Here is an 18,595-nt window from a genome sequence, read left to right as displayed (position 1 = left end):
CACACGAAGGGCTCCTTACCATCGTACAAGAAATAACACTTTTTAATTTTTTCAAGTTTTCAATATGATTTTTAGGGTTCCGTACCTCAAAAGGAAAAACGGAACCCTTATAGGATCACTTTGTTGTCTGTCTGTCTGTCAAGAAACCTACAGGGTACTTCCCGTTGACCTAGAATCATGAAATTTGGCAGATAGGTAGATCTTATAGCTGGCATTTGGGGAAAAATCTGAAAACCGTGAATTTAGGGTTTAGGGTTAGATCACACAAAACAAATTAAATTGTGGTTATAAACTAATAATTAGTATTTTCAATTTTCTAAGTAACTATATCAAGTGGAGTATCATATGAGAGGTCTTCACCTGTGCATTCTAAAACAGATTTTTATTTATTTTTATGTATTATAGTTTTTGAATTATCCTGCAAAATGTCGAAAAAATACGACTGTAGTACGGAACCCTCATTGCGCGAGCCTGACTCGCACTTGGCCGGTTTTTTTTTATTATTTGTTACTACAGCGAACTTTCTACCTATTACGGTTCGCGAGACACAGCCCGCTGACAGACAGACGGACGGACAGCGGAGGCTTAGTAATAGGGTCCCGTTTTACCCTTTGGGTACGGAACCCTAAAAAAAAGATTTCTATTCTATCAATCAGTATTTGTGTGATGTGATATGTGATAGGGATAAGATTGAGATACACATCTGAACAACAACGTGACAATTGGGTAATGTACTTGAAGGTTTATCAAATGGTAGTGATTCTTGGGAGTGGTAGGATGTTGGGAATCCCACTGTTGGTACTAGTGTTGGGTTATGTTGAGGCTGGGGTCCGCGTGGACCCCCTGGTGCAAACCGACCAGGGTCTGATCAGGGGGCTGGAGGCGGACGATGGAGACTACTCCATGTTCATGGGAATCCCGTATGGAAAACTCAAAGAGGATAACCCTTTTGGGGTAAGTGGAAATACTATACAAAGACTTTCATCCAAATATACTTTTTTTTAAAGACTAGCTTATGCTCGCGACTTCGTCCGCGTGGACTACAAATTTTCAAAACCCTATTTCACCCCCTTAGGAGTTGAATTTTCAAAAATTCTTTCTTAGCGGATGCCTACGTCATAATAGCTATCTGCATGCCAAATTTCAGCCCGATCCGTCCAGTAGTTTGAGCTGTGCGTTGATAGATCAGTCAGTCAGTCAGTCAGTCAGTCAGTCAGTCACCTTTTCCTTTTATATATATAATAGATTAAATAAAATATACATACTTGTGCAGAGCCGTGATAGCGTGATAGAGTACGCGACAGGTTGAAGTGGCAATCGGGGATGGGACGCGCACTAATCCAGTGCGGGCGAGCGCGGGTGACGTGCGGGTGTGCGGGGCGATTGCCATCTCAACCTGCCGCGTACTATAACTATTCAGAGTTATATGACTGGCGGACTACAACCTGAATTAGAGCCTCAATAGCTCAACCGGTAAAGGAGTGGACTGAAAACCGAAAGGTCGACGGTTCAAACCCCGCCCGTTGCACTATTGTCGTACCTACTCCTAGCACAAGCCTGACGCTTAGTTGGAGAGGAAAGGGGAATATTATACATTTAACATGGCTAATATTCTTTAAAAAAAAAAAAAAATCCCTTTTCATTCTGAGAAGAGCTCTGTGCTCAGTAGTGGGCCGGTGATGGGTTGTTGATGATGATGATAATGGTTTCACCCTTGTGCTATAAGCTTGATGTATTCATGGATGGATGGGACATCATCTCTTGCAGGCAGCAGAGCCGTATCCTAAATTCGACCAAATATTCAATGCAGTTGACGACACCGCGAAGTGTCCTCAGACGGAGGAGTTCAACAACACTCTCACGGGAACCCTAGACTGTCTCCACCTCAACATCTACGTCCCCAACAAGGCTAGTTCCAGAAACAAACTACCAGTTCTAGTCTGGATTCACGGGGGAGGTTTCTTCAACGGATTCTCCGGCAGATATGTCTTCGGCCCCAAATTCTACGTTCGAAACGACATCATTTTAATCACCTTAAACTACAGATTGGGTCCGTATGGGTTCATGTGTCTGGACACACCAGACGTACCAGGAAACCAAGGATTGAAAGACCAGAGATTAGCTTTAAGATGGATTAAGAACAACATAGCATCATTTGGTGGTGATATCAACAAAGTTACTCTAATGGGGGAAAGTGCGGGCAGCGTTTCGGTAGAATTACAATTGATGGCGAAGCAAGAACGGTTATTCAACCAAGTGATTCTACAAAGTGGTTCAGCGTTCGGACCATGGGCTGTTGGTTCATCGGATGTAACCGCACCTTTGAGACTAGCTGAAAAATTAGGGCATGCGACGGAAGATTTGGACGAAGCAATAGCATTCTTAGCGAAAGCAGATCCGAAATTACTAATAGCAGCAACTAGCGAACTGTTTATTGGTTTCGGACCGTGTTTGGAAAAAGAATTTGATGATGTAGAGAGCATTCTAACTGAACATCCTTTGATAGCTGAGATGGCGAATGTTAGGAATACTAAAGTGCTAGCTGGGTTTAATAACAAGGAGCAGTTGGTATCCTTTGCTACTAGACCGGCGAGTGCTTTTGAAGGCTTGAATGTTTTTAGCTCTATACGAGGTTCTTTTGTAATCGACGATGAAGATAATTTTCAATCTATGGAGGACATTGTCCGTCGGTTTTACATAGGTAAGAAGTTTTGAATAGTCATGGTTATTTATTGATCTTTGCCCCCCCAACCCCCTATTTTACCCTTTCCGGGAGATGAATTTTCATAAATCTTTTCTTAGCGGATGTCTACGTCGTAATAGCTGCATGCCAAATTTCAGTCCGATCCGTCCAGTTTTTTGAGGTGTGCGTTGATAGATCAGTCAGTCAGTCATCGTTTCCTTTTATATATTAAGAGAAGAAGATTTGTTACAAAGCAATCATGTCCGTTTTCAGGAGACGAGGAAGTGACAGAAGCTGTCCGCTGGAACCTGATGGAGTTTGAATCGGACTGGACCTTCAACTACCCGACTCAGTGGTCCATCGACAACTACCTGGAGAAGGGCGCTTCGGATGTCTTTTACTACGTATTTTCTTACAGCGGCGAAAGGTGATTATTACTCAGTGTCTTTAAAGAAAATCCTTTCACCAGTATTAACTTTTTTGATTACCTAGCGAGTAACCAGCGTGTGCTAATACGCTAAAGAAATTTGCCTAATGCATTTTTATTGGTCTAAGACCACCTTCGCATTATTGCCTTTCTAATGAAACCTGTGTTGGGGCACATCGGTTGGATGGTTTCAAAGTCTACAACGGATACAGGTTGAAACACTTTTGTGTTATATGTATTGAGAAAACATTGAAGACACGTACCTACAGAAAACCTAAGTTGCAATCACTTTCAAATGACTGACCTCTCTGGCCAAAGGTAGTAAGAGAAGCAATTTTGGCCTAGTTTTGGTATATTGCAGACGAGAGCATAATGGAAATGACAGCAAGAGCAGCGTAGGCATCACCACAGACAGAATAATGTGAAAAATCGAGAAACTTGATGCAAATGAAAAAATTAAATTTCGAGATTATGGCAACGTATGGAAAACTTCCAATTCCAATGTTTATGTTTTTCCAGGAATTTCGTAAAGAGCCGGTTCAACGTGACCGAGGAAGGCGCCTCGCATGCCGACGAGCTGGGCTACCAGTTCGACATGGCGTTATTCAAGGAGACTCCGTCCGCTGACGACCAGAGGATCATCGATCAGATCACTACGCTGTGGGCTAACTTCGTCAAATATGGGTACCTACTAACATGTGAATAAGTTCAATCATACATAATGCAAAATATCACGTCTATCCGTTGCTCCATTGCGACGTGATTGAAGGACAAACCAACAAACAAACACACTTTCGCATTTATAATATAGGTACTGATTAAGCTTTTGGTTCCATGGATGTCAACAATGTTGTGCTATTCTTTTACTACAATTTCGACTTGCCTCCCAAATACAAATAATAATTTAACTTATCTACTTCCAGAGAACCAACACCAGAAACTTCAGAGCTGCTACCCGTCAAATGGACTCCAGTAACGAAGGACACATACACGTATCTGGAGCTGGACGAGCAGCTGTCAGTCAAGAGGCGCCCCTACAGCGATAGGTTGTCCTTCTGGCAACTGTTCTTTAAGACCAACTGGCACAGGCTGAAGGCTATTGGCATATACTATAAGTAACTTTGAAAGAGTGTTAATAAAGAGCTTAAGTTTATGATTGTTTTTATGCTGTCCCAATTCGTGTGAAAATTAAGACTATAACAATAAATTTTCTGAAGCAATAGATAATAGAGCAACTTGAAGTAAACGGAAAGAAAGTAATTTCTCTTTTTCTCGTTTTATTGTAAAAGACATGTCCTCTCTTTTATATTTCTCATTGTAACCCAGATTCTAAAATCCATACGCTAAAATTTATCCAGGCAGTTTTGTATATCACAAGTAAAACTGGACATAGTGCACTTCCTTGTATCACTCCTTAACACTCTTGCCGCTGTTATTTTCTTTAAATAAATAATTGATAATTCGTACTTTAGATTACATCCATATTTTGTAAATCTGAACATCTTTATTATTATTTAATTAGTTATTTATTTATTATTTAATTAGAACGGCCATAAAGCCAATTACACTAATTAAACTACGAGTACAAACTAACATAAACATACTTACAAAAATTGTTAAAATTATAAATTTTAAAAAGCAAAATTATAAATTTTCACAAAAGTGCAAGATCTGACCCATGAGGTCAGCCCATTTGTCAGCAAATATGTCACAGCGAGGGGACTCCTTCAGCAGCGCGTTGAGCGCAGCCAAAGTGCGCGGTATGGGTGACCACTGACCACTGACTGGAGCGCGCTACCGTGCGACTAAACGGACTTACGGAACATTTGGAGCGGTGGTGGAGATAGCTGTAATTAGAGGGTGCATAAACGCAGCAGAGCTTGTTGTGTAGTTCAGAGCAGCCGATCACACCCCTAAGAATCTTGCAAATTGTACTAATTTGGTCGCAGTCTCTTCGCGTTTTGAGCGAGTGGAAACCCAAGTGCCTTTGGAGAAATTTTGTGGGATACATAAATGGGTAATACCCGTGCATTTTTTTATATAAATACCTTAGAAAGGTTTTTTGAAACTTTTCAAGTAGCAAGGTGTAAGTGCTTTCATATGGATTCATGAGCTTTGTGAGCTTCTAGCAAAAGCTAAGAATTGTTGACAACTAACTCTTTGATTATATCGCTTATTTCCGTACCAAAGAGTGCTAACGGGGCCTATTACTAAGCCTCCGCTGTCCGTCTGTCTGTTTGTCAGCGGGCTGTACTTCGTGAAATAGGTAGAGTTGAAATTTTCACAGAGTGTACCTATATTTTTACTGTCGCTATAACAACAAATAATAAAAAACCAAGATGGCCAATGGCCATGGACTAGATTTCAAAATGGCCGCTATGCCACGCCACGTCGTTTTATTTTGTACGATGGTACGGTACGGTACGATGGTGGGCGAGTGAAACTAGCCCTTGACCAGTTTTTGAATACATGCGTTTTTGAGTACAGGATACATAAGTCGAGTGTTATATCTCTAAAAATCACTATCGCATGAATCATAAGACCTGCCAATCAAATACCACACGAAACAAAAACAGCGAACTCGTTACCACACGGCACACCTCGAGATACCACGAGAGTAGACTATTTGACGACTCATTGACATTGAAGATCAGAGTGGTTCAAGACACGAAGCTGGCAACATGTGGGTTGTAGGTTTGGTTCTCTTGACCTTTGGATCAGCTCAGGGTTTGGTCAGGTTGGATCCCTTGGTGGATTCGCCAGCGGGACTCATTCGTGGGTTGAGGGCTGATGATGGAGAGTACGCCATGTTCTTGGGGATACCATACGCGCAAGTTGAAGAGGACAACCCTTTTGGGGTAAGACAGTTTTAAGCAGTTTAATTTAGCTTCATTTTCGTATATTTGTTGTAAATCTTGCAAAGGAGATTACAATTATTTCTTCTGTACGGTTGATGTGGAACTTTGTTTACAATTTTTTTTTATTCATGATAATACGACATTATTGAGGCCCTATTCCAACTCCTCAATAGAATAGAATAAAATAGACTTTTTTTTTTCAAGCAAACTTTTACAAGTGCTTTTGAATCGTCAAATCGTTTAATTTATCACTGCTTCGGAATGCCGTTCTTACCGAGAACTACTACAGAACCAGCAAAGAAACTCAGTGGTTGCTCTTTTTAAGTTTTCAATTTACAATATTATTATACCATACTGTACAAGCAATTGCAGGCCCGTGCATTGCTGGAACGTACAAGCAACATTTTAAATTTCTTTGAGCTGTACGTTTGTTCATTTACAAGATTATGCAGAAGACATTGTAATTTTTCGGTAGGTAATTTGTAAGTTTTTATGTAATTTTCCTAGTTAAAAGTGTCTTAATATTGCATCAGAGATCTCAATATCGTAGATATCGGATTATCTTACAGAGCCGCTACTCCACTTCACGTGTGAGAGATAATGTACTTGTACATGTCAAGTGCATTGATACATTTTGTCGCCATGCCATTATTTTGTCGCCATGCCATTATTGCTAAGCACAGTTTGAAGTTGGATTATATTAGAGAATCACTGTTTTGGCACTATTCACATAATGGAATTAGGTCCAGTTCCAGGACCCTTTACATGGAAATGGTTCTTAAAATGTAAATACTCTGTCGTTTTATTGTGTTTATAAGAAAGGTTGTTCAGGCTAAAGCGCAAATCCGACCACATAAGTTTAGCATTCTATGGGCCGGAGCATTCTAGTACGTTCTCCTTCAATTTGATTGGATTCAAAAGCAAGCTGTCCGGCTTGTAAATTAATGTACATCTCAACATAAGGTCATTCAAAGGGCGGATCAACAATTTCTTGAAGAAAACCGCATTGGCGGTTGGTGCTGCAAATGTTCATGGGCGGTTCAGTGATACCGCTCATAAACATTACTGATTACTAATCACCATAAGGTGAGGTCACCTACTCGTTTGACCGCATTTTTTATTAAATAAAAGTTTTGACGGAGGAGAAATATCGTTAACACTCCTGACTTGACGAGGGAATACGTGGGATTTGTATCCACTAAAACCACAACTGGTAATCATCTCCAGCGCACGTATTCCCTCTACCAATGTCAATTTTTCAGGCATCTACACCTCAACAAAACCACAACTGGTAATCATCTCCAGAACACGTATTCCCTCTACCATTGTCAATTTTACAGGCATCTACACCTCAACCGAAATTTGACACAATTTTCGACGCCTTCGATGATTCCGCGATATGTCCCCAAATAGAAGAATTTGGGAAAACAAACGTGGGTACGTTGGACTGCCTACATTTGAACATCTACGTGCCGAACGCAGCCAGCTCGAGAAACAGACTGCCTGTGCTGGTTTGGATCTATGGAGGTGGATTCTCGTATGGGTTTGCCAGTAGGTAAGAAACAGATGTGTTTATTCAAAATAAAAATCTTCTAAATATATAAAAGGGAAAGGTGACTGACTGACTGACTGACTGACTGATTTATCAACGCACAGCTCAAACTCCTGGACGGATCGGGCTGAAATTTGGCATGCAGATAGCTATTATGACGTAGGCATCCGCTAAGAAAGGATTTTTAAAAATTCAACTCCTAAGGGGGTGAAATAGGGTTTTGAAATTTTGTAGTCCACGCGGACGAAGTCGCGAGCATAAGCTAGTCACTTATATAAAGTAGGTACTGTTGTTATTTTTTTGATAGTCATTGATTGTACAGTACGCGGCAGAAAATATTGTAAATCGACCTTTAGAAAGAGATAGCGGTTTCGTAGAGCTCTGTGGAGATCGTTGATACCGACAAAACGTCACATAGATGGGAGTGAAAGAGACAACGCTTTACAAAGCCGAAATCTCATTCTAAAGGTCGGTATAATATTTCATGCCGTCAACTGTAATATTGTTAGGATTAGGATAGCAAAGCGAATCAGAAACTAAAAAGAGATTCGATTCAACATGGACGTTTGATTTCACAGGTACCTCTACGGGCCCAAATATCTGATACGACATGACGTCATCCTGGTAACCTTGAACTACAGAGTGGGACCGTATGGATTCTTCTGCCTCGACACACCTGAGGTACCAGGAAACCAGGGTTTTAAGGATCAAGTGTTAGCATTACGCTGGGTTAAAGACAACATAGCAGCTTTTGGAGGAGACGTGAACAAAATCACAGCAATGGGAGAAAGTGCCGGAGGAGTTTCAATAGAGTACCATCTCTTATCGAAACAGGAAAAACTTTTTAACCAGGCAATCATACAGAGTGGTTCTTCATTCTTTCCGGGGCTCTACGAAGAATCTGAAAGAACCAAACCATTTAGAATTGCTCAGCAACTAGGCTTCGAAACAGAAGACCTCTCTGAAGCCATGGCATTCTTAGCAAAGACTGATGTTAAGTTGGTCATCGCTGCTTTCGAGGCACTTGGGTTAAGAGGCAGGCCGTGTATAGAACAAGAATTTGACAATGTCGATAACATTTTAACGGATCATCCAATGAATCTGGATATACCGAAAGTGAAGGACATTCCTGTGTTAGTCGGATTTACCAATAAAGAAAGATTAGCCGCATACGCCATTAAGCCAGCTGAAGAATTCAAGAACCTTAATGTCTTTGAGGATTCCTTGCAACAGAAGTTTATATATGACGAGGAATTTAAAGAAATGGAAGATATTGTGAGACGTTTTTATATAGGAGACGAGGAATTGAGCGAAGCTGTTCGAGCTAACCTGACAGATTTCGCATCAGATTACGATTTTGCCTTTCCCATACAAACCAGCTTAAAGAAGTACTTGGAAAGCGGTGCCAAGGATGTTTATTACTATATGTTTTCGTACAGTGGCGATAGGAATTTCGTTAAGAAACGGCTAAATATTACTATCCCGGGAGCAGCGCATGCAGATGAGATTAGTTACCTGTTCGATCTGTCTTATGAGAAGGATGCTGCGTCTGAAGCAGACCAACGCGTGATCGATCAGATGACCATGTTGTGGACGAATTTCGTCAAGTATGGGTAAGAGACTTCACTTACACTGTCTTTCTTCAATCTGTATATATAAAATTCAAAGTACTGACTGACTGACTTATATTTCAATGCACAGCTTAAAACGCTTGTCCTAGAGATGAAATTTGGAGGGTGTGTTTTTTGTAAAGAGTAGGTATCCAATAAAAAGGATTTTCCGAAATTCCACTCTTAAGTAGGTTAAATGGAGGTTTGAAATTTATGTAGTCCACGCGGACGAAGTCGCGAGCATAATTAAAAGTCTATATATATAAAAAGGAAAAGGTAACTGACTGACTAATCTGTCAACGCAAAGCTCAAACTACTGGACGGATCGGGCTCAAATTTGGCAAGCAGATAGCCATTACGACGTAGACATCCGTAAAGATGGGATTTTCGAAAATTCAATTCCTAAAGGGGTAAAACAGGGATGAGGAGGGTTTGGCCATAGTACACCACACTGGTGCTGACTGGCAGAATTTACACACTATTGAGAACAATATGGAGAACTCTCAGGCATGCAGGTTTCTTCATGATGCCTGATGATGATGATGATGACTTTTCGGATTTATGTGCATTTTAAAAACTCCACCCGAGAGGAGCAAGTCAGCTAGTCGTTATAATTTTTTGTTGCTAAAAATTGACGATTGTTTTAACTTTCAGTGATCCGACACCGGAGACGTCCGATCTACTGCCTGTGAAGTGGTCACCGATCACCGAGCACACGTACACGTATCTGAACATCGACAGCGAGCTGTCCGTCTCCGCGAGACCCTACCACGACCGCATGGCGTTCTGGGAGCTGTTCTTTGAGCTCAACAAGAACAAGCTCAAGGGATATCGGGAGAACTAGATAATTTTAAAGCCTAAGTTCTTCTTACACTGATAAATAATAAATAAATGAAATACAACAATATGTTTTCTTTCGACTAATAATTCATATCAGTCTATCTTCAGCGATAGAGAAACGTGCTTTTTGCAGAGAATTTATGAAATTCTTGTTGTATATAATATAGAGAGTCATTCAGAAGTGAGAAGAGTCGAAAAAGTGCCATTTTCTAAGTATTAGATAAAATGTACACTAAATAACAAGACCAACAATTTCAATCATCTCGTCACTCGTTTCAAATATTCATCTTTACAATTAAAACGTTAGCAGTGTCACTGACTGACTGACGACGCAGAGCCTTTATAACCGCTAGACCCAAATATGTGGGGGTGCACTAATAAAGGATTTGAGAAATTAAAACCTAATTTCACCCGAAAGAATATGCGGAAAAGAGATAAGTATACATAAGTTCATATTTCATGGTATTCACTATAGACACGTACAAAAACAATTTTTTTTTGGATTCAGATACAAGTTAGCCCTTGACTGCAATCTCACCTGGTGGTAAGTGATGATGCAGTCTAAGATGATAGCGGGCTAACCTGGAAGGGGTATGGCAGTTTTTGTTAAACCCACACCCCTTTGGTTTCTACACGGTATCGTACAGGAACGCTAAATCACTTGGCGGCACGGCTTTGCTGGTAGGGGGATTAACGACCACGGCCAAAGCCTAAAATTCCGTTAATTTCACAAATTTCAGTCAATTGGACAAGCACATCTCAAGATAATAGAATCTCCAAAATCTGATAGATAATATTTATCTGGAGATAGCATTATATTCGTTTCTCCTGACATTGAATCAGAGTGATCTTAACGTGGTGGTGACAAGATGTGGGTTTTGGGGCTGCTGCTCTTGACTTTTGGGTCAGCTCAGGGCTTGGTCAGGTTGGATCCCTTGGTGGATTCGCCAGCGGGACTTATTCGAGGGTTGAGAGCTGACGATGAACAGTATGCCATGTTCTTGGGGATACCTTACGCGCAAGTAGACGAGAACAATCCTTTTGGGGTGAGAGATTTTTAAACCTGTCTTATTCACATCTGGGTTTTCCCGGTATATTATGCCCAACTAGTATCGATCAGTCCGGGTCCTTCATAACATTCCTGGTCTTTTCGCCACGTCAGCCATGCATGTCAACGGAGTCTAGCCAACTACGCAGGAGATATTATGGAGCACAAGGGTTTGCGCAAACCTGTGTTGTGTGCTCTCGGTTGTCTGTTCACTCATTCTCATAATCCGAGGGGGTGGCGATCAGTTTCTACTGGAAAGAGATTAAGCGCAAGGTTCATGACGCATCGCCCAATTCCCAACTTCGCTACTAGGGATTTCTCAATAGAAACTTTCGGCCCGACCAGGGGGAGGGAGATGAGGCGCTGGACTAACGGGTCAATGTGCTCTGCAAGTCGCTTGGTTGTTACATCGCCCACTTCCCAACTCCAGGATGCTACTGAAAATTTTCTGGCCCAACCAGGAGCCTCAAACATTCGTAGCCTTTTCCCGTTTTTGAAATTGAGATTCCCTTAAAATACGTCTTTAAACTCCCATACTTTTAAATTTAATTCGTTAAGTATACCCAAAATTACTAAGACTTAGAGTACTAAGAGTCTACCAATTTAAATTTTTTCAGCCATCCATCCCTCAACCGAAATTCGCCACTATTTTCGACGCCTTCGATGACTCCGCGATGTGTCCCCAAATGCAAAACGTTAATAAAACAATAGTCGGCACGTTGGACTGTCTACATTTGAACATCTACGTGCCGAACACAGCCAGCTCGAGAAACAGACTGCCTGTGTTGGTTTGGATCTACGGAGGGGGATTCACGTATGGGTTTGCCAGTAGGTAAGATAAGATTTTTTTATTTAAAGATAATAAAGTCCTTTAAACTGTTATGACTGATATCAACGCTCAGCTCAAATCTAAATATATAAAAGGAAAAGGTGACTTACTGACTGACTGATCTATCAACGCACAGCTCAAACTATGGGACGGATCGGGCTGAAATTTGGCATGCAGATAGGTATTATGACGTAGGCATCCGCTAAGAAAAGATTTTTGAAAACTCAACCCCTAAGGGCGTGAAATAGGGGTTTAAATTTTGTGTAGTCCACGCGGACGATGTCACGAGCATAAGCTAGTCCTTAATAAATTACATCGCAATGATGGACCGAAACGCTAAATTACTAAATGGCACGTATTTGTCGGTAAGGTAGTAACTAGTTGCGTCCGAAACCTCCCAACAGGCCAGAGGCAAATTAGAAATAATAAATTCCCTCTAGAGCATTCTTGCTTAGAAAATGCAAATTCACCCTTGATTTCAACAGCATAATATACTCTAGGTAGTAGGGAAAAATCCATATCATAACAATGCGAATCAGAAACCAAAAAGCGTGTTCATACGTTTGATTAAGTAAATCTAAACAGTAACGTTCAATTTTACAGGTACATCTACGGTCCCAAATATCTGATAAGACATGACGTCATCCTGGTAACCTTGAACTACAGAGTGGGGCCGTATGGATTCTTCTGTCTCGACACACCTGAGGTACCAGGAAACCAGGGTTTGAAGGATCAAGTGTTAGCGCTGCGCTGGGTTAGGGACAACATTGCCGCTTTCGGTGGAGATGTTAACAAAATAACGGTGATGGGAGAAAGTGCAGGAGGTGCTTCAATAGAGTACCATCTCTTGTCGAAACAAGATAAACTTTTTAAGCAAGCGATCATACAGAGTGGTCCCACATTTGCTCCAGGGCTCATAGAAGAATCGGGTAGGAGTAAACCATTTAGAATTGCTCAGCAACTAGGCTTCGAAACAGAAGACCTCTCTGAGGCCATAGCGTTCTTAGCAAAGACTGAAATTAAGTTGGTCATCGCTGCTTTCGAGGAACTTGGGTTACAAGGCAGACCATGTATAGAACAAGAATTTGACAATGTCGATAGTATTTTAACGGATCATCCAATGAATATGAATATACCTAAAGTGAAGGACATTCCTGTGTTAATCGGATTTACCAATAAAGAAAGATTAGCCACATACGCCGCTATGCCAGCTGAAGAATTCAAGAACCTTAATGTCTTTGAGGATTCCTTGCAACAGAAGTTTATTTATGACGAGGAATTTAAAGAAATGGAAGATATTGTGAGACGTTTCTATATAGGAGACGAGGAATTGAGCGAAGCTGTTCGAGCTAACCTGACAGATTTTCTATCAGATTACGATTTTGCCTTTCCCATACAAACCAGCTTAAAGAAGTACCTAGAGAGCGGTGCCAAGGATGTTTATTACTATATGTTTTCGTACAGTGGTGATAGGAATTACGTTAAGAAACGACAAAATATCACTATCCCGGGAGCAGCGCATGCAGATGAGATTAGTTATCTGTTCGATCTGTCATATGAGAAGGATGCTGCGTCTGAAGCAGACCAACGCGTCATCGATCAGATGACCATGTTGTGGACGAACTTCGTCAAGTATGGGTAAGAGGCTTTCTTCAATGGTTTGATAAAATCATAGTTTGTCAGTTTATCTCTAGACTGATAGAGTTAAATAAACACGACCCCAACATAAAATTAATCCAATTTGGCCTTTAAGAGCTCTATTAAACGCACAAAATAATATTTTTCGCTGTAGTGAAACAAGTAGTAGTGATATCAAAAAAGTTCCTATCTCAATTTGGACGTTAAAAAATAATATTCATCTGCGTGTAATAAACTATGCAGTGTACAGTTTCGAGTATTACACATAGCTCTAGACTGAAGAGATCACAATAAATTCAGCGGAATATCAAATCATTCCCGAAGAGTTCTTAGTAGCATCTCAAATTATCTTCGACAAGTGTCAATAAATTATGTACATAGTAAAAGTATAAAGATTTTACATATTGACACCCATTATGAAAAGATTGTTAAAACATGTCACCCAAGAAAAGCAAGTCAGCTAGTCGTTATAATTTGTTGTTACTAAAATTGATTACTGTTTTTTATCTCAGGGATCCGACACCGGAGACGTCCGATCTACTGCCTGTGAAGTGGTCACCGATCACCGAGCACACGTACACGTATCTGAACATCGACAGTGAGCTGTCCGTCTCCGCGAGACCCTACCACGACCGCATGGCGTTCTGGGAGCTGTTCTTTGAAGCTAACAAGAACAAGCTGAAGATCCCTTTCTCTGAAGCTGAAGATCGAGAGAATTAGATAGTTTTTCCTAAATTCCTCTTACACTGACAATAATTAATAAATAAATGAAATATAACAATATGTTATCTTTCGACTAATTAAAATCAGGCTATCTTCAACGATAGAGTACAGGAGCTTTTTGCTGAGAATTTAAAGCGTTCTTGCGGTAGAGAGAGTCAGTCAAAAGCGAGAAGAGAAGAGTGGAAAAAATTGCCATTTTCTCACTATTGGGTCACTCTTTTCAAATATTCATCAATACATTTAAAACATTAGTAATGTGATTGACTGACTGACAACGCAAAGCCTAAACAGCTTGACTGAAATATTAAAGAGTGCACTAATAAGGGTTTTGAAAATTTCTAATGGATGTTAAAACCTAAATTCAATCGAAGGAAGACGCGGAAAAGAGCTAGTACTACATAAATTCATATTTCATAGTAGTCACTATAGATACGTTCATGACAAGCAACAATAAGATATAGAATCTATAAGAAAGATCTGATAAAAAATTTCTTGAGATATCATAATACTCGTATCTCCTGACATTGAATCAGAGTTGTCTTAAACGTAGTGGTGACAAGATGTGGGTTTTGGAGCTGCTGCTGTTGGCTTTTGGGTCAGCTCAGGGCTTGGTCAGGTTAGACCCATTAGTGGATTCGCCAGCGGGACTTATTCGAGGGTTAAGAGCTGATGATGATGGACAATATGCTATGTTCTTGGGGATACCTTACGCGCAAGTTGAAGAGAACAATCCTTTTGGGGTGAGAGGTTTATAAACATATCTTCCATACCTTCCATATCTTCCTTCCAACCATATGAAAATCAGGAGCAGAATTTATGGCTTTACGTGCTCTGCGAGGCGCATGGGTCACGGTGCACCGCCTATTCCCCAATTCTCGAGTGTTACTAACAATTTCTTAAGAGAAACCTAATGACTCTTTTGGACTAGGGCCAGGGCCCAAAAATGTGGAAAGGCAGCGTTGAGCACTGCCTTTCCACGTTTTTGGGATCAAGGTTACCTTGAACGTTAACTAACGAGCTACCCTTAAATTTGCATTAAACTCTCGAACTTCTTAACCAAAATTACTAAGACGTTTCTTTCTAATAATTAAAAAAAATTTCAGACATCCATCCCTCAACCAAAATTCAAAACAATTTTCGACGCCTTCGATGACTCCGCGATCTGTCCCCAAATGGAAGAATTTAATAAAACAATAGTCGGTACTTTGGACTGCCTACATTTGAACATATACGCGCCTGCTACAGCCAGCTCGAGAAACAGATTGCCTGTGCTGGTTTGGATCTATGGAGGGGGATTTTCTTTAGGGTTTGCCAGTAGGTAGGATAAAGAGTTTTTAGGTCTCATCTAGTAGTAACATGGAAGCGAGGTTACCTGGAAGCGATATGGCAGTTATATTAAGCCTCCTCGCGTCTCCTATTCGGTATCTATGCATAATGGTACCGAGAATGATCACGCACAATTTTGTGCCAAAACGCTAACGCTTTGTTGGCTTTAATGCTCAAGTGGAGGAGGCGCCGCGCCGGGATAATCTACTCTTATTTATAAGATGTAATGTGTAGCACAATTTAAGAAATAAACGTTTTTTTCTTTTCTAAATAGCTAGAATGGCAGCACATCTTTGCCGGTAGGGAGGACTTATCCTGAAGCCTCCCACGGGTCAGTCTATCACTCATAATTTGAAAGTATACTCTTGGTAGTGAGGAAAATGAAACAGAAGGACATTCCACTAGGATCAGAAACGAGATAGCGAATCGCTTATGATTACGTAAATCTAAACATTAACGTTTAATTTCCACAGGTTCCTCTACGGGCCCAAATATCTGATAAGACATGACGTCATCTTGGTAACCTTGAACTACAGAGTGGGGCCGTATGGATTCTTCTGTCTCGACACACCTGAGGTACCAGGAAACCAGGGTATAAAAGATCAGGTGCTAGCGCTGCGCTGGGTTAAGGAGAACATTGCTGCTTTTGGTGGTGATGTAAACAAGATTACTGTAATGGGAGGAAGTGCTGGCGGTGTTTCAATAGAGTTCCATCTCCTATCCAAGCAAGAGAAGCTTTTCAACCAAGTGATCATACAGAGTGGCTCCACATTCATCCCGGGGGTCTTAGAAGAATCGGGTAGAAGTAAAGCGTTCAGAATTGCTCAGAAACTAGGTTTCGAAACAGATGATATCTCTCAGGCCGTTGCATTCTTAGCGAGTACCGATGTTAAACTAGTTATAGCTGCTGTGGAAGAACTTGGGTTAACAAGCAGACCATGTATAGAACACGAATTCGACAATGTCGATAACATTTTAACGGATCATCCAATAAATCTGAATATAACTAAAGTGAAGGACATTGCCGTGTTAATCGGGTTTAATAATAAAGAAAGATTGCTACAATACGCAACGTTGCCAGATGAACAATTCAGGAACCTTAATGTCTTTGAGAATTCCTTGCAAGAGAAATTTATTTATGACGAGGAATTCCAAGCAATGGAAGATATTGTGAGACGTTTTTATATTGGAGACGAGGAGCTTACCGAAGCATTGCGAGGGAATCTTGTAGACTTCGGATCTGATTACGATTTTGCATTTCCTGTACAATTGAGTTTGAAGAAGTTCCTCGAAAGCGGTGCTAAGAATGTATACTACTACATGTTTTCATACAGTGGTGATAGGAATTTCGCTAAAAAACAACAAAATCTTACTACACCAGGGGCAGCGCATAATGATATAATTGGTTACTTGTTTGATTTGTCTTATGAGGACGCTCCATCTGAAGCAGACCAACGGGTGATCGACCAGATGACTACGCTGTGGACGAATTTCGTCAAATATGGGTAAGAGACTTTACTACTTATCATAGTCTAACTTCAACTACATGTGAAATCCTTGTTTGTAAGTTTTTCATAGAGACTGATAGAATTCATTGTCTTTATTTCATGTGTAGACTAACTTATAGCTCTTGTAATGAGTCAAGACTCTACGTCATGCCTCAATAGATTCCTAGACGACAGAAGATGGGATGTGACTTTTTTTTACGTGTACCTCTATCGGTACTGTACGTTTCCATTGCGTAAGAAGCGAAAGGTTGTGTGATAAACTACAAAACAACGTCACCCTGGTGGTCACCTTAGGTCGATTTCGTAAAACCTGCATCAATCAATTAGAGCCTCAATAGCTCAACCGATAATGGAGTGGACTGAAAACCGAAAGGTCGACGGTTCAAACCCCGCCCGTTGCACTATTGTCGTACCAACTCCTAGCACAAGCCTGACGCTTAGTTGGAGAGGAAAGGGGAATATTAGTCATTTAACATGGCTAATATTCTTTATTAAAAAAAAAACAAAAAATTATTATTACAATCTCAATTGTTCTGATTGGCTTAATTTGTGCGATTCTTATTGCAACAATGCATTGTAGCCAACAGTGAGCAAGCGTCAACCAAACAGAGGTGATTGCGATCGTGACATTGTAGTTGTCATTCTACCGCAATCGAGCAGCTGGGAGATCGCTTCAAAGCGATAAGGACGCCAAATTGTACTACTATTTTTGTTGTGTAACGTTTTACTTTTGTGTTTCTTTTTATAATGGTGTACAATGAAGCATATTTCATTTCACCCATGTATTCGTGACGTCTTACCACCAAATAGATCGATGAATCCCCACAGCAGGTTCAGAGACATTTTTTTTCCTGCCGCCAAACTGTAGGCATATTTTTGTTCTAGAAATCGAAGATTATTACAATTTTCAGGAATCCAACACCAGAAACGTCCGAGCTACTGCCTGTGAAGTGGTCACCGATCACCGAGCACACGTACACGTATCTGAACATCGACAGCGAGCTGTCCGTCTCCGCGAGACCCTACCACGACCGCATGGCGTTCTGGGAGCTGTTCTTTGAGCTCAACAAGAACAAGCTCAAGGGATATCGGGAGAACTAGATTGTTATATTTCAAAACATAAAAGTGGGAAGGGAATCACTTATCTCTATAAAAGATCTCTACCAGCATAGTGTTCGGCAAACAACTCGAGCATTGACGCGATTGGCTGGCGAATTGCGGGTGCACCCCATTGGTTGATCAGCCGGCACGAGTGCACGCGATTGGTTGATACGTCGACTTTCGCTTTCCGGATTCGCCAACGTTCTATATTTACTTTATGTGTAATTATTCAAATTGGTACTGCAAATAAATGAAATATACTTACTTTGGGTTTTTGTGACCTGAATGATAAGATACAGAGCATTTAATTATGGAAAACGGTCAAAACTCGAAAAGGTTCAAGAAGAAAAGTGTGTGCCCGGTATCGTACCCCGGACCGGACCCCCCCTCCCCCCTTCCTCGGATTAGGAGACTGCCATCTAAACCACTAAGTTACTGCTGCACTGGTACGT

The 18,595-nt window shown here is 40.8% G+C and overlaps 4 protein-coding genes across 7 annotated transcripts in view; 3 read left to right on the top strand and 1 right to left on the bottom strand.

The window, feature by feature from the left end:
* The window catches only part of alpha-Cat (catenin alpha), an 89,541-nt gene that overhangs the window by 40,227 nt on the left and 30,719 nt on the right, over positions 1-18,595 (bottom strand). The gene's annotated exons all lie outside the window — the stretch shown is intronic.
* Positions 778-4,263, top strand: LOC117995036 (cholinesterase-like). The gene is made up of 5 exons (XM_034983020.1): positions 778-954; positions 1,768-2,701; positions 2,957-3,110; positions 3,630-3,794; positions 4,034-4,263. Exons 1-5 carry the CDS (start codon positions 778-780, stop codon positions 4,227-4,229), a joined length of 1,626 nt encoding a protein of 541 aa, XP_034838911.1. The 3' UTR covers positions 4,230-4,263.
* Positions 5,792-9,974, top strand: LOC117995039 (esterase FE4-like). The gene is made up of 4 exons (XM_034983025.1): positions 5,792-5,968; positions 7,309-7,523; positions 8,099-9,133; positions 9,785-9,974. Exons 1-4 carry the CDS (start codon positions 5,792-5,794, stop codon positions 9,972-9,974), a joined length of 1,617 nt encoding a protein of 538 aa, XP_034838916.1.
* Positions 10,825-18,143, top strand: LOC138404370 (uncharacterized; the record flags this gene model as incomplete). The annotated part of the gene is made up of 8 exons (XM_069508094.1): positions 10,825-11,016; positions 11,636-11,850; positions 12,451-13,485; positions 13,998-14,184; positions 14,742-14,948; positions 15,312-15,514; positions 16,008-17,039; positions 17,954-18,143. Coding segments are annotated over 8 exons (3,261 nt in total), but the record flags the coding sequence as incomplete, so codon positions are not given.

This window comes from Maniola hyperantus, chromosome 28 (genome assembly GCF_902806685.2).
Source record: "Maniola hyperantus chromosome 28, iAphHyp1.2, whole genome shotgun sequence".
Taxonomy (NCBI): domain Eukaryota; kingdom Metazoa; phylum Arthropoda; class Insecta; order Lepidoptera; family Nymphalidae; genus Maniola; species Maniola hyperantus.
This window is presented reverse-complemented; position numbering and strand designations above follow the sequence as displayed.